We start from the raw sequence: 17,375 nt of genomic DNA on the forward strand, positions 1-17,375 counted from the left end.
TCTTTTGTCTTCTGGCTTTTGTTTAAAGCCATTAGACAAACTGTTGAATATTAACACCGTGCTTTTTTCAATGGAGATTGTACGTCAATGTCTTAAAATGTTTTGTACTATGTCAAAACCCTTCAAGGGAACAAAAATGTACCTTTCATTTCTGTAATTTTTTGGACAACTACCAAATTTTTCATCTACATTTTCCTTCTACATTGTGATAAAAATAATTTTAATAGAAGACCATATTTGTTAGGGGTTTAGAATTTTGAAAACTCAGACGTCTAAGTTGTATCATGTTGAATTTTAAAGTTTTTTCAGTGCCATAATAGAATAATAGATACTACATTTTTCAGCATACTTATTATTCTTTGTTTTTTGTCTGATATTTCTGTGTTTCTCCGAATTCTTTTCCTATGGTTCTGGAAATCAACTCTCAGTTTAAAGTGGTTTTTCTTTTTAATAATGGAGTCATACTTTGGTTGCAGTGAAATGGCAAATTGTATTGGGTATAGGACATTACTAAAAAAGAAGTATCATTGCTGAAAATGCTTCTAAGAGTTTTTCTAAGAGATCGAAGAATTAACAATCAGCAATAAAGGCCTCTTTTCGAGTCTTTTAGAAGACGCAATTGGTAATGTTGAAAGCGATGTAAACATATTATCAAATCATTGTGACTAAATTGCGTTAACGTAGTGATGGTGATGAAAGAGTGAACAGTATAGCGCTTGTTTACAGATTCATGGGGTAAGGCACACTGGAAATGATGATGATTAGCTTACAGTCAATCACCGACCTAAGTAGTGATCGGAGTGCGAGAAGAACTCCTTGACTTTTCCCAAATGACAATTGGTCTCATTTGAATCATTACAAACTCTCTTGACATATCATTGAAAAATCTTTTAGAAAACTTTTCTGTTGCAAGCTCACAGATAGCTAGCTATATTGATAACTGATTTAAAACACCCAAAACAAGTGTTAATTTTAGTCCAAAATTGATGAAAAATTGATTTAGATTGGGAACTTCTTAATTCGCGGAGTTTCAACTGGTGAAAAGAAACGCACATGCATTGCAATGGAGCTACTTCTAGAACCTCAAATCCTGCTACTTGATGAGCCCACAACTGGATTGGACAGTTTTTCAGCCAATGAAATCGTTAATTGTCTCACGAAAGTGGCCAATGAGAACGGACGGACAATTATCATGTCTCTTCACCAGCCAAGATACGCTATTTTTAAGAAATTGGACAATTTGACATTGCTTACAGTTGATGGACGATTAGCCTATCATGGGATGGCCTCCAATGCCAGAAGCTATTTTGAAAATAGAGGTAATGATGTCAAGTTTCCGTTCGCAGATACATTTGCAATAATTTGTTATCACTGCGAAGCTAGACGCATCTATATAGTGTTCGATATGGTTTTTACGACTCGAAGATAAGTATTGAGATTCTAAAAGTTTTTTTAAGCTGAAGTCATTACTTGAAATTTGATTTCTGTTTTAGAACGTTGACTTCCGTTTTCAAAAAATGGAAGGTGAAAAGGTCATTTCGAGAAATTCGATCCCATACAAGGAGGCTCGGTATTGTGCATTCACACATAAAGTTCCGACCCCGCTCATCCGTTTTTTTGGCATAAATGTCTACTAAAGTAACAGATAGAAAACCCCCAAAAAATAAAGTGTTTTTCAACAAAAAAATGTGCATGAACAAAAAGATCGCCTCCAACGCAAATAACTCAGTGGAGTACAAAATGCCGCGTTAGATTGATGGGATCAGCCATTTTTGAGAACACAAGACAAGACGAACGACAAAATCAAACAACAATAACAACAAACAATAATTAAATCCAAAACTTAAATTCAATTTAAAAAAACTTATTAACTAGGTTAAAATAGGGTTAGATAAAACTGAGACTAAACAATCATTTTATAATTTACTAAAAAAGATATGGGACAACTCCATAATAAATCTCAGTATCAAATAGAAAAAAAAGAGAAAAAACAGCAAAAATAAAAAAAAAATTGGCTTATGTTTTTTACAACAAATAATTTTAAAGAAAAGAAAACCTTTAAATAGCAATTGAAAACATCAAACTTGTTGATCACATACGCCTGTTTTAGAGGGCATATAGACCTGTCGTTATTTAATTCTTTGATGCAATTACAAATTGCACAAGAAAAAGAGACAACCAAAAAAAATTCAATTAAAACTTGCGAGAAAACGCTGTCGAAGCCGTAAAACCATATTTTGCCCCTCAAAGTATGTTTAACTGAGTCTTCCTCGAACGCCAATAACGTAGTAGGCAACTTTTCTCTATAGAGAATAGGTAACAAGCAGACAAAAAAGAGAAAAAAGGGCAATAATATTTAATACTTTTGTAATTAATTTGAAAAGAATTAGAAAAAAAAAGATTTGTAGAAATTAATTTCAATTTAATGAAAGCCACTGGCCACAAAATAAAAATAGGTTCATTTATTCGTCCAAAGGAAGCACTTGAGACCTGTAATTAATCAGAATATGTCTTACTCCTACAATAAGATTGTCAAATATAGACAAAACTCAAAACATTAAAAACATTAGATTTTGTACACTTGCAGCTTCCATCGATAACAATACGGTCTTATGTGACCAGTAAAAAACGAGACTAGTTAACAAATACACAAAATTTAACAAGAATACGAAGTTAAAATTTTTTTATTTTTGAAACGACAGATAAAGACAACTGTAAAAAAGTTATTTAAATTCTTTGAAAAAGGGGGCCAAAGCCGTTAAAATTATAATCTGTGCCTTTAATGACTCTTATATGTTCAATTATGCCTTTTTTGAACGCCAATAATGTAAATTGTGAATGTCTAATGATATGATAATGTGACAAAATCAGAAAAAAAACCTGAAAAACGGGCCAATACCTGAAAACAAAGAAATTGTGACTTCTAGTAGTATCAAAGCAGGAAAACCATAAGTTAACGCGTAAAACAGCAAAAAAACAAATTTTGCATTAGTAGAGATAACAGGAAGAAGTAGCATTCTTTTTTGCTGACAGTAAGCTACAACTTGACCATATTAAATGGAAAATAGTGACAAAGTTTCTTGATCCATTGTTTGTTTAAAAATGAAACATTTTTGATGAAAGATGCTGAGTGTTAAATTATTTAGCCAAAATTTTAGCACTGACAAATTAAATCAAAACAGTCAAAGAGGCTTTTTTGTCTTTGAAAAAAATCAACAGTACTATTGGTAACAATTTTTACATATTTTAGCAAAATTGACGAAAATTTTTCAAAACTTCCGGAAAATGTGAATAAAAATAACGCCATATTCACAAACATTTATACCACGATAACTCGTTCTCGAAAACCGAAAACGACAATAAAAAAAATCGTTTTTTTAAATACCATATTCTAGATAGGACGGTTTTTTTAATGATACCACTAACAAATCTCTACGATGAATTTATCGATCGGTCAAAATTGACTGTACAAAAAAAAACCATTTGGCTACATAGTTCCTCCCCCCTGAAGAGGTGCCGGAACAATAAGTCCCTCCAACCTATCTAACTTAACCTCCCTCCCCACTAGCTTTGCACACCACCACACCTCTACTTACCCAATTTTCTCAGTAAAATATGATTTTCTTTCAAAAGTTTTTTTTCAAACTGTATTTTGCTTTCTGATTTTTTTTTCGTAATTCTGAAATTGCTAGTGTTAGATAAGAGTAATTTTATTGCACGACTCTTCGAGTTGTTTCCAGTAATTTACCGGCTATGTTTGATAGTCAGACGGTCATTTTTTGGTTTTCAGTTTCTTCACACCGCAAACTTCAAAAGCATTTTTAAACTTTTTTTCACTCTTTAACTGTTTATATTTGCTAGCATCCACTTGATACAATCAATAGCTGTGACGAAATTTCAGGGGCGAAGGATATTAGGCGAAAACTCGACTAGACGAAAGAAATTTTCGCAATTAGGTTTGGTGGAAATTAAGCGAATTCCAATTAAAACACTTAAAGGAGGTACTGCAATGTCCGCTGGGTAATAGTGTAATGAAGTGACGATAACAATTAACTTATTATTTTCAAGATGTAATTCAACACCAACACTTTTAATTTTTCATGCTTTTTTGCAACCAGTTGTTCTAAAGTATTTACATCAAATTATTTTAAATATTTTTTCCCTCTTTACTGTTTGTTAAAATCAAAATCATTTGCCGCGATGACAATGAGTACATTAAAAGAGATGCAGAATATTGAAAACACTGATGCATTTTGCATGTAATATTAGCAATTGCTTTGCGTGTAAGGACGATTGTTAGCTACAATTGACAACCTCTTTAACATCGACTGGATTTTTAATTGCTGATCGCCTAATTTCCACAAAACATTATTTCAGGATTTTTGACTATTCGCTACAAAATTTCGTTCGCCTAATCGAGTTTTCTCCTAATATCCCATCTCCCAGAATCCCATGAAATTATGGCTTTACGAGTGGGCAGATAAGAACCCTTTCATGGTTTGAAAGTACTTCAACCTAAAAAACAATTGAGTTCATAAATAGCTTAAATAGATCGCATCGGCAACTCCAGCGAAGACATTTTTCTCTTTCGTTTCATAATCTACAGCATGCAAATTGAAAATCTGTTTCGCAATTATTTTGACAATTTGTCGGTTTTTTTTCCAACTGGGATTAAGTTGAAACTTATTTAGACTCTTTTACCAGTTAAGATGTCACAAAAAAATGCCAAAGGATGTTAAACATTTAGATTTAGCCAGTTCTATTCTTAAGAAAACTCCGAAAAACTTCACGTGGAGCTTTTCAGTTCAAAATTATATATTTCAATGCACCAACGCCTCTTTTAAATTTTTTTCTGCGAAATTCTTATCAATTGCTCTCAATGGACGGTTGACACAATGATTATTTGCTTTTTTAAAAAACAAGTAATGTCCAGTTGATTTATTTCATGAGAAAAATCAACTTATCAGAAGAAGTCTAGTAGAACATGAAATAATTGTTTAAAGAAAATTTGTAATTAATTATTTTAAGAATTATTTTATTGAAATAATTATTTTAAGAAAATTAACATATATGGCTGCAATATGATGTGAAAGGAGCTCATTAATTCTTAGTTTCTCCTATTTGATATAGAAAAGAAAGGAAGAAATAGTTGGCTTTCTTACATGATTCATAGCAAAAACTGACTTGATCTAATTTTCAAATTCATCAGCAACCAAATGTTCATTAAAGGTCAAAGAAACGACAAAGATTTGATTTTCAATACAAAGAAAAACTATTGAAAAAGAAACTATTGTAAATGATTCATTTCTAGCGACCCAAATAGATTCTAACTTGATATTGTGATCTTGCAAAACTGTGGACCTTTTGTCCAAACTGTTGTTTGATATTACTACTTGAACCTGGAATGATTTCTCTTCAAAATTTACTAATAATCTACATTTTCAGTTCAAATTATAAAAATCAAGCAAACCTGATTAGACCAAACCAAAGCTCATGCAATTTTGTAGATTTGGTACCTTTACATTTTTCGCAGCTAGAGATTTTTTTGAAGAGAAGCTTTGGAATTTTTGCTCCGAAGCGATAAAAAAGCCTGCGATTGGTCCCATTCTGTTGGTGTTAACAACACAAAGAAATTAAATCGTATTTGGGTCATCTTAATGAAAATTGTTTTTCTGTTTGCAGAAATTGTTTATTTTTTGATCTGCATTTATTATCTCTGGTGTATTTTTTTGTGAACAGGGGATCTCAACAGTCTATTTCGCGGCTATTACTCGGCAATCTGATTCTATGTACTATACAGAATGATAATTTTTGCCTGATCTATGTATGTTTTGTTTTGAAAATACCAAAAATTTATATCGAGTTTCAATTAAATGTTTGTCAGTTGTAGAGACATTAACAGACACTTATTTTTAAAAATGTATCAATATTTGCTCCTACTCAAAAGTTCATGTTTTTCATTTTTCAGGGATTAAAAACAGCTTTTCCTGGTAGACATTTTTAAACTTAACTTTTTGCCAAAAAAGTATTGTATTTGAAGCCAATAAAGCTAGTGTATTCAAAATGTAGAGCAATATTTTTAAATTTGGGATAGTTTCTCCTAGTTTTTGAGTACCGTTCACGACCCTCGCGTCTTGATTTGTGCAGAATTCAATTTGATTCTCAGAAAAAATTTTTGTAGCTGGACATTTTGCACCCAAAGACAGCTACCATAAGCAATGCATTGTGCGTTTCTTTACTTACTTCAAACCATTGAATTGATCGGTAATTAACTTTAATTCTTTATCCCTACACTAGTGCGAGAGTCATTTGAAATCAACAATTTGATACTTGTCTAGCGAACTTAAACTGGAGCGTGTGTCCAGCAAATTTGATTCACGTTAGTAGTATTCATATCTGCCATGTTACTGGAGGGGGGGGGGGGGTCCGGACCCCCCCTACAAGAACTTTCACTCTGTAAAAGTTGATTTCTTGTACTTTTGAAGCAACTTTGAGAGTCTTATTGTTTTACCTACTTCAATCTTTTGGATTGTAAGTTCATGTTATGTGAACTTTGGGAAATAAATTTGGAGAGTTTGGAATATTTCCTTCCGCGCGCATGAGTGGGCTGATATGCCTAATTTGAACTTTTATTGAGCTTTCGAAAGTAGGGATTGTTTAAACTTGTCAAGTTTTGTTTACGGTGGGGGATTTTATGTGGAATTAAATCAAAGCGGGCTCTTGGAAACTGAATTTCAAAACAAAATTAAATTAGTGCGGTGTGTTTTATTGATTTTGAAATTAATTTGCTTCGGTGTATGAAGTGTTCCAATTATAATAAAAGTAAATGTATGGCTGTGAAAGCAGTTTGGAAGTATAAATTTGGTGAGGGGAATAAAGCAGGGCCCTCGGTGTTAGAACTGAACCGTTTCTTGGCAAATGTTTGGAATAAATTCTTTTCTGCCTGTTAGGTAGAGATAAATGTTAAATCACCAAAATGAGCCTTCTGAAGAGACTATTTCCTATTTCCTCTCAATTGTATTGCGTCTACAGAGCGAACTAAGTGAAACTTGAAGCTATTAAAAAGAACGCCAGGACACAAATGTGAGACTTGTGAGCTCACTTTCAACAATTTTCAAGAAAAATTGAAACATTTCACAGAAAATCACAAAAACCGATACATAAAATATTGTTCAAGATGTCAGGAAGCCATTTATTTTCTTCCTCAGTTCACCAAGCATAAAAAGCACAACAAATTTCTTGAAACCAACCCATTATACTGTTCTCGATCCCTTGTTTCGGGGAAAATATTGGACCAAATTTGCCCTTTCTGCAGGCAAAATTTTTTTTATAAACAGGAGCTCGAGAAGCATTTGAAAAATTTTTGTCGGTGCAAAGTGCAAAGAATATCCGACAGGAGGACTGGGAAATTTCCTTAAAGTAAGTTTTCTTCTCACCAATTGTATAAAAATATCATTATTAATATTTATCTTTGTATTTTTAAATTTTCCGTTCTATAAAAGAAGTACTTATTACAATACAAAGAAAAATAACAGATTACTCAGTGTCAGAATCTACAATATAAGCACGGGCACGTTTAATCGAGATTACTGGCAATTCCTCATTTTCAGAGAGTGTTACCTCTGAAGAGTTAGTAGATTCAACACTATCTATTTCTCTGAATAAGTTATTGCTTAATGTTGCTTGCTTCTTTTTGTTGCTGATGCTGGCTAATGTTGCATTCTCACTGCTTAAAGAGCAGCAATCTGGGTTTTCATCAGCTTCATTGAGAATGAACGGGTTATTGATTTCCTTGTCAGACTCATCACTTTGTTCCTATAAATTTGAAAGGTCAATAACATCATTCAACTCTTCATTAGAGTACGAGGGCTGATGAAAACCTGGATCGGGTGTTTACCAGCCTGAGGCCTCCCCTCCTTCAGGAAGTTCAAGCACTTTATAGGGTTCGTTCAATTCGTCTTCCCAGTCGGTTTCGGCACACAGTTTTTTTGAAACGTATTCATCACGCAAAGAAAAATGTCCGAAGGGCAGTGTCGTTTTTTTGTCTGTATTTATATATCTTTTGTCGTCGTATGCGCAGAGGGCAATTTTGTTCAAGCACACAGTTTGTAGTTGATGTTTAAGTGTTGATATTTTGATGTTTTCAAGTCTCACTACGTTGCTCGTCTCCAATGTCTCTTTGAACATTTCATGATTTAATTAGGCTTGCGCGAATTTTTTAGTTCCTTTCGCCGACATTTTGTTTTCACCATTACTAGCAACAACCGAGTAAAATTTAGGCTTAAGGGCACAGAATTCTTCTATTGGTGTTCCTGCAAGTTCGTCCTTGAACTTAAGCACCACCTTTGCATTCGTTTTGTCATAGAGTTTGTGGTCGCTGGGGAAGTTTGAGAGATCAAAGTGTTTTTTCAGGGTAGAGTTTTTCGTCAAATCATCATAGAAACTATTCGTTTTAATTTTGTATACGAATGACTCTGTATCTGAATACAGCAAACTGCACTCTGTTTGTTTTTTCATTACGTTGTAATGAAAATCCAACATAAACAGCTTTGAAAGCTCAAGAATGCTGGCTCCAATAATTGTTGGTTTGTTCCATACTATGGATTGCACTTTTTTTGTGATAATTGTTAGATTCTCATCTATGATCTTTATCGATGAAATATTTCCTTTTGATGTTGTTTTAAGTAGCTCCTCTTCTGTGCGAACAAATTTAACGGACACTCTATTTCTCAGACTTTCACATAGCTTGCCAAAAGTAGAGTTTGAAATAAGTTTGTAGAAATCCTGATCAAGCTTAGAGCTAGCTTCTTGACGTTTCTGTGTGTTAAGTGCAATATAACTTGCTAACCACTTAGATTGATGAAACTTTACTGCTCGATGAACTCGGGTGACCTTAATTCCGCTATCAACATAGAATTTGAGGTTCCGGTAGTGAACAACATAGTTCTTCTTTGGGTGAAACGTCTGTCTCAACTTACTTGATTTCGACGAAGTTAGACTTAGAGCGCTTCTAAGAGTTGTCTGATAGTCACTAAGTTCTAGGGTATCGATTGGTTCCTTGTCGGGTATCAATGGGTAGTCTGCATGTTCATCATGTAGAGCATCAGGGTACTCTAGATCCACCTCAACAATGAAACCAACATCCCCTTCGTCGTCGGTCTGCAAAATCGTTTCTAGTGCAACATCTTCAATCAATTCAAACTGATTCAGGGGAAGAGGGAAATGTAACATGATTCCCCCGTAAAGGTTATTAGCATCAATATAAATGATTGATGAGACTTCCTGTGAGCTATCAAAGTTAGGCAGTAGGGTGTTGTTTGCAATCTCTAGTCTTGAACTGTAGATGGAGGACAGGCCTCCACGTATCATTTTCTCTGCCATTTCAAGGATCAGTCGGTCTGTCAACAGCTCAATTTCGGGCTTGCAGGTTTTGAGAAACGCGTTTCCAGAAAGGTTTGAAGCTGTGTAGAACTGTGCACAGTCCAGGCCGTATGTGTCATAGCACACAGAACGCAGCTCCTCGAACCAGCATGACAGCTGTAGCACATCGCCAGTGAGATATAGCTCCAGGAATTCTTTCAGACTTTGGCAATTGAACTCGTTGAAGACAAAATTCAACTGATTGAGTTCCTCACTGGTAACATCAATTTTATTGTCTTTCAAACTGTTTTTCCAGTTTTCGAGACTGGGAAGGGAAAGTTCTCTCAGTTTTCTGAAGTCATTGACATACGAGTAGGGAAAACTTCCCTTTTTCTTCAACAAGTTGCGTTGCTCAGTGGTATAGCCTCGGTAAAAGTTGTCAAGAATACTGAATTTATTGTGAGGCAGAGTTTGTACAATTTTATCGAGGCTGCACGGCATAAACTTGAAACTGTCAATAAAGCGCATGTACTCGTAAACAGTGACTTCATCTCGCTTCCTTTTTCGTGTTTCAATGAATACACCAAAATTTAGTGCAATGAATTTTTCGTCGTTTGTCGGTATCACTTCAATTTTTGTTGACTGTGAGGCTGTATGCAAGGACTTAACTATGTGATGTAAGTCATAGTTCATCATGTTGTGGGCAATTACGGGCGTGAAATTGAGTGTTCGGCGCTTGAGGTTGCATTCGTCGTGCGCGTAACCGATGAATTGACCACTGTAGTGACAGTGGTCTAACACTTTTTCGTTGTCATTGTTGAAAGCAACATCACGAATCCAACATCTCGAGAATGTACTTTGCAAAGGGGCGGCTCCAATAAATTTAGGAAATTTCCTTTTCTGATGGTAAAAGAACCTTGCAAGTTTTTCGATTTTTGTAATGAAGCGTTTCATACAATCGGGGCCTGTGTAAATGTCAAAATGTATTGGTTCAGGGTTGTTATGTTCGACCACAATTAAGCAGTAACTACACGGTAAATGGTGTTCCAAGGCACACGTGCTTGAAGTCATTGGGTTACTTTTCGCTGTTGCTACAGGCACAAGTAGAGATTCTAAGTCCAAGTATACTACAAAAGGTGAAAATCACCTCGCGGCGTAGTTTTCGAACTTTAACTTGTTGTTAGCAGGATCGGGCATCGTGATTTGCAGAGAATCATTTTCCAAACACGATTTCTGATGTGCTAATAGCACATCCGCTGACGAACAAATGTGAAAACAGTTCCTGCACAGCTCAATTCTATCACGATACTCTTTACCGTTGATTTTAGCGACAAGTTTCATCAAATTGATAATGAGTACGTAGTGGTATGTCTGTTCGTTTTGTAGGAGCAACAAGTCGAGTACGAATGGGAAATTTTTGCCTCGTTACAGCCTCAATGGTAGTAATTGCTTCGTCTGATACCTTAAATATGAAAAATCTCAGACTTTTTCTGGATAGTGAGGTTTTTTAAACAGCAAAATGTTAAGAACTGTTATGATGAACGAAAAATTTTGTTCCCCTTTTTTTAACAACTTTTCGTTTTTTTTGCCTTTTTTTACAAAAAAATAAAATCACATTTAAATGCAGAATAATACGATTTGTTCTTACCTGAACACTTTAACTTGTACTTCATTGAGTTCCTCAAACTTTGATATGTCCTGTAGACTCATTGGCATTTCAAAGTCCCCTTTCGGTTGCTTTGCTGATGGGTTTTCTTTGCTGTACGTCAGAACGTTGGTGCGTGACCTGAAGCATGGTGTTGGCGGTTCTAATTTTTCTTTTTTGTAAACCAGATGGTATCCAGCTGTGTAGCAGTAAAGGAAACAGTTATCAACGTTTGCATTGTGTATGTTTAACAAGTTCGAATCTCCTCTTAGCGGATGTTCCTCATGAAACGGTATGAAACTGCTTCCCCGGACAGGCACATATTTGGCCAGCTTCAGGGTAACTTTGTCTATTGAAAGTAGCTGCCAACCACTTCCGTAGCTTGAAAACGAAACAAGTTTTGAAACAATGTTGTCGACAAAGTCTTCAAAAATTTCATCCGAAATCCCTGAATGATATACGATTCGTGTATTCGTAATGAAAAACACGCTCAATTTTTCTTGATCATCATCCAAAGGTTTCTGAAGCGTCATTTCGACTACAAGTTGAACCTTTTGATGAAACTTGTGCGTGTGTTTTTGGACTGTTTTCGAAATTTCGACCCGGTTCCTGAACAGATATTCCATAATGTCTAAATCCCCCTGGGCCGGCTCAAATTCGTAGTAGTTTATACCATTGCTAATTGAACAGACTGTTGGTCTAGACGTATCAACTTCGTGGGTTTCCAAGTCCAAAATGGGCAGACCATGCTCATTGTTTATGTGCTCTGCATATTCGAGTTTTGTTTGAAAACCTACGCGACAAGTATAGCAGACTTTTAAAAAGGGCTGTTGATGAGAAATATGAGAATGCTTATACGCAGTGTAGGAAGACTTCTAACGTTCTCGAAGCACTGAAAACAGCTGAAAGTCGGTATATCTGGAAAAATTTTATGTATATTTTTCATATGCCTGTTAAGGGACCTTCTGTTGGAGAGCTGAGCAGAACAGTTTGGACACTGAACTGGCATTCTGTACAGAAGTACGGAACGCAGTTTTAAAGCTTTGAATGGTGTTGAGACTTTTGAATAATAGGGTAAGAAATGTAGAAAATAATGATTGATAACGTTAAGAATGAATTTCAGATATTTCTAAGTTGTGAGAGTTTTTAAAAAGCTTAGGAAATATTAATTTATAGTAAAAGTCTGAAAAGCTTTCAAAATTTTTTGCAACAAAATAGAGGTATAAATTCTTTGCTTTATGTTTTCCAATTTATAAAAACTTTTTCACCCAAAAGTTGACGAACAGTTAAAGCTGAATTTTCTGCAATCAATTCAAGAAATGAAGTTTTGATTGCGTGGCACTACACGGGTTTCGTTTAATTCTTGAGCACACCTCCAGTTTACAGCTTTAGGTAGTACAATGTTTTCTAAACCTGAGGGGGGCGTAATTAAATATAATTCTTATCATGACAATTCATAATATACAAATTTCAACTCTGTGTGAGACCTTTGTGTAAAACATAGGCAAAATATGGCAAGAACAATAAATAGGCTTATCAGTTCTTCTTAAATATTGCATGTACTCCCATAATAAGTTTTCTTTGTATTATGGAATTTGAGTTTTAATTTGAGTTTATTGCAGAAATATATATAAGAATAGTAAGAAAATTCTATCGGCCAGTATATGCTGAGTTATTGTTAAACGTGTTGTAATGAATAATAGAGCAAAGTGAGAGAGTTTTCATTCAAATTGAGTGCAAACCTAACACTAAGTTCCCTCTTCGCAGATAACGAAAATTCTTTCCCTTCAATGTTTGCTTGGTAATAACACTAGTCTTTTCATTAACCAGTAAACTTGATCGAAAATAAAATTTTACCCATTGGTTGTTGTAGAGCATGGAGTGTCATATCAAAGGAAAACGGTTCATGAAATTGAACTCTAACCTAACCCCTGCACGTTTCAGATAACAAAAACTGTTTTATTTCCCTAATTTTGGACTGTGTAATAAGCACAATCTTTTCGTAAACTGTAAAGTTGACTAAATTTAGAAACGTACTGAACGGTTACTGTAGAGCAGGGAGTGTCATATCAAAGGAAAACGTTTCATGAAACTGAACTCCACCTAAATCCTGAACGCTTCAGATAACAAAAACTGTTAAATTTCCCAACTTTTGGGCTCTGTACTAAACACAATCTTTTCATTAAACAGTAAAGTTGATTATATTTAGAAACGTACTGAACGGTTACTGTAGATCAGGGGAGGGTCAAATCAAAGGAATGCCTTCTGCTCAGCGAATATATGCATAGTAAACGCAGTATTTTGAACAAATATGAGATTTTCATTGTTTTTGTTGATCACCGCAAGATCAGAGAGAAATTAATGAAAAAGTTTGAATCAAAAATTCATTATGAAACAAATTTTTTCAATGGTGCCTCAAAAGTATTAAATTGTAATTCCAGATCACTTACCTATGGATTCAAGTAGAAAAATCAAAAATCGTATGTCAAGTTTTTGAGTTAAGGTTCAAAATATCAATAAAAATTGCATTTTTTGTGATATTTCTGTTGAAAATAGAAAATATCTCTATTAATTTTTAATAGTACCTTCATTCTTTTAATCGGTTCCTAACAGTTAGTTCGATCACTTTCACAATACCTTGTGAAAAGTGGACGCAAATTTCATTAAAACTCTAAAATTTTGTTTTCTGAGTTCTTTTCTAAATATCATTTTTCATATAGGAACCTTTAAAAATTATGTTTCTCAGTTATTTGAATTGTTTCTTCAAACAGATTTTGTGTTCACTGTAAGCAGAGATATCTCAATTTGACTCTCAGCCCTCAGAAGAAATTAATTGTTCTGCAAAAATGTCAAGATAGTTTATTTCTTATTTGATTTTTTGCTTCCTTACTTAGAGATAATGAAAAATTATATATTCTGAAGAAAATACAATTATGGAAATCCAATTGTGATCAATATGCGGCGAATGAATAAGAATACAGTTAGGACACCATACTGTTTTCAAGTTTTATAAAATCAGCGCATCAAAAATGAATTTATTTTGAGTTGTCAAAGAGTTCTCGCATAGCTGAAATTTTTCTCTTTTTTGGAGCATTGTCAACTGGGGGGTTTTCAGTGTTTTCGGGAGTTAAAGAGAAGTTTTTGGTAGGGGTATCTTCTTGTTCTTCAATTCCATTGTAAGTTGTGGGAGTCTCAAAGTTGTCTCCAGAAAGGTTTTTCAACAGATCGTTTGTGTCTGTAGGACTGTCAAAGTTTATCCATAAGTTGTTGCTTTTTAGATTCGAAAAAAGTGAAGGACTCTGCTCTGAGCTATCTGGGCTGAGTGTTGGACTGGGGTCCGCAGTAGGCGTGCAAAATGGTGACGGATTTGTAGGAGACTCAGGAGATTTTGGAAGCCCCCAAAGATCCCCTAGGTTGTCGCATGCTTGCAAAACACCGAGCTGGTTCTCATAGAATGGTACACAGTCGCAATCGTATTTGTATATAAATTTTCGTTCCAATTGGTAAGTTCGATATATCATATTGTTCCAGAGGGTGCAAAAGTGTTGTTGGTGGTACAATTCCGCCTGATGTAATGAATCCACTACCAGTAGTTTCGGGTTTGTCGGGTAACTGAGCCATAAAATTGATGAATATTTTTGGAAGCATGCCATGGTCGTTATCCACTCTTCTTTTTCATGAGAACGTTTTTGTCGTACAATTACTATGAAGTTATCATGTACAGTTTGATAGATAATTGTGCGTTCACATGACAAATCGCTTTCTGACAAAATATGTTAAGACATTGCAATTGCTCTGGAAAATTCAGATGAACTGTTAAGTTATAATTGAAGTTAAACAACAATAACGAAAATTTTGAAAGATAATGTTTCCTTGAAGCAAATACTAGTAATGTTGAAACGAAAAATTGAATAAAAATGAATTGAGGTACAGTTATTTTAAAAAGACACTTGTTTGCAGTATTACAAGCATGAACTTGAATATAGAATTGAATGAAAATTTCAACAAGTATGTAGGTTGTTCAATGTCGTTAAAGCGTCAAGTTTTGGCACACGTGTTGGGTTCACTTTATTGATCAAGTTAGTCTCTTGACACACCTAAGGTCATACATGTACTCTTCATTTTGGTTTTATCTGTTAAAACAAACATTAAAGTTGTATTGTTTCCTGACAAGACCACCCTGAAGTTAAGGCAGGCTCTAGTACCATGGGAATTTGTATGCATACATAGGATAAAGACATTTATGCGTTTGCCTACAGGACTAACGTACAAATACTGTTAACTCAATAGATCATATTTCTTATCAGTTAACCAATTCTATTTTTAGCGTCTGTGTGTAATTTCTAAAATTTTAGTGCACGAAATCATTGACACGGTTTTTCTTGAAGCAAAACAGTTAGTTGAATAAATTGAATAAGAAACACAAAAATGCCTTTTACAGCGGAGACAGACGCTGAGTTTGGAGACGCTCATTTTGACGTTTCCAAAAGTGAAAAACGTTTGATCCGAGCAACAGTGAAAACTTATGACAAAACAGGAACTTATATCTTCCTAAAGTTGTTCAAAAAAGTTGGTCAAGAGTTTGAACTTCAACAGCGAATAACACTGACTTAGAAGAGTTTGAAAAGTTATCGAAAAAGAACGGAAAAATTCGTTCTGCTGCTAACGACAACACTGAAAACGATTCTACTCTGAAAGCTCCCTCTGCAAAGAAACCTAAATTAAAACAAAAAGACGACGAACACGAATTCTCTGAATAATTTAAAGAGCTCAATTGAAAATGGTAGAAGCTATGTATGAACGTTCACCTGGTTACTTCAAGCAATTTCAAAAAAATTTCAGGTTTTTTATCACTGAAGAGAAACCAAAATCAACGTTTGCTAAAGTTTTAGCCATATGCATGCACACTGATAGCCTTTTTTGTGGAGTTTTACCTGCTAATCATTATCATGTTTTGTTTGATGTGACAGATGTTACTACAGATTTCTTAAAAAGAACTAAACTTTGTTCTGTTCCATGCTTATTTACATCTTTCAATTGTTTATTCTCGAATGGCAAGGACTTGGAGACAATCGGAACGGTTTTCGAAAAATTGAAGCTAGCTGTGGAATACAATGGTCTAACGTTACAGACGAAGGGAGACACTACAAACATTCAAAAACGTTTACCCAATTTGGTCAATGGCGTTGGCTGCAAAACTCATCGGACAGTTGGAAGTACTGCTTTCAAAACTCTAGAAAATAGTGTTGAGAAAAAATCAAACCAACAATTGCAAACTGACCGATTGTCTACTGAAACTCTTAAGAGATTTGAGAAAATCTTGCATGGTCCTCATTCTGGTGATTTCTGTCAAATAATGGATATCTTTGTGAGTGGTTATGGAAAATTGGATATTGACAATGATGTTTTGTGTGTTCGCTTAGTTTATGAAGAAAAAATAAAATTTTGAAAAAAAAATTTATTTCAAAACAAAAGTTAGTAATGTTAGAGCAATATATGAAGCGTGAAACTTATCAAATCAACATCACTCATCTTTACAAATTCTTTTTCATCAAAAAGGTAATGAGCAATATAAATGCAAAATAAGCCACACAATATTGAGTTTGGTTTTTGAATTGGTTGGTTTCTAAGCAATTCAAACACTGTTTGAATATTACCAGCAGAGGAAGCAAGTCTATTGTTTAAATGTTATATGAATGTTATATTGTTATATTGTTTATATGTATAAATGTTATATTGTTTATATGAAGATAGATTTTGTCCCAGTGGATCTGCAAAAATATATTTTCCGTTTTTCCGACAAATAAGTGTCCAATGTGTTCCAATTGTTTGAGAAGTTGATACATTCACTATAATGAAGCTGTTCTGAGATAGGCTAAGCGGAAAATTATCAGCAGCAAATACACCATGAAATTTATGCTTTAACAATTTACATCGTTGAACGAGGTTGTTTATTTCATCTTCAACCATCAGTTTGTGAGAATATGAGTTTTTGAAACTCTCCGAGCAGAGTCAATGAAAATTGTGCTAGCTTTTTCACCAATTATAAAAATTTCAATGTTGCTTTGTAAGGCCGCTGAAAACTTAAGTTCAATTAAAATTGAACAATTGGTGAGTTCGGGGTGAATAAAATCATGTGACGCCTGCTGAGTGCTGGTGAGATCAAACACCATAATAAAATGGTTAGGGTATTCAGACAAACTTATTCCATGTCCATTGTCAATATAGGCTAAATCTGACATTGTGTTGAAGTACAAGCGTTTTACGTCAGCTGTATTTATGGGGCTGTCTGCAACGGGGAGTCCATTTCGATAAATACATATCTGCTCCAGATTAAATTTACGAAAGTGAAAAGGATTGAGTTGTTTGC

General features: G+C 34.4%; 1 protein-coding gene across 4 annotated transcripts in view; it reads left to right on the forward strand.

Annotated features, from left to right (window-relative positions):
• The window catches only part of LOC142336675 (broad substrate specificity ATP-binding cassette transporter ABCG2-like), a 68,257-nt gene that overhangs the window by 31,867 nt on the left and 19,015 nt on the right, over positions 1-17,375 (forward strand). For all 4 annotated transcript variants that reach the window (XM_075385587.1, XM_075385594.1, XM_075385608.1 and 1 more), the window contains one exon: positions 1,004-1,319. In XM_075385587.1, the coding sequence (XP_075241702.1) occupies positions 1,004-1,319 (316 nt within the window). The remainder of the gene's footprint in view (positions 1-1,003; positions 1,320-17,375) is intronic.

The sequence above is a fragment of the Convolutriloba macropyga genome, chromosome 1, assembly GCF_964194025.1.
Source record: "Convolutriloba macropyga chromosome 1, txConMacr16.3, whole genome shotgun sequence".
Taxonomy (NCBI): domain Eukaryota; kingdom Metazoa; phylum Xenacoelomorpha; order Acoela; family Convolutidae; genus Convolutriloba; species Convolutriloba macropyga.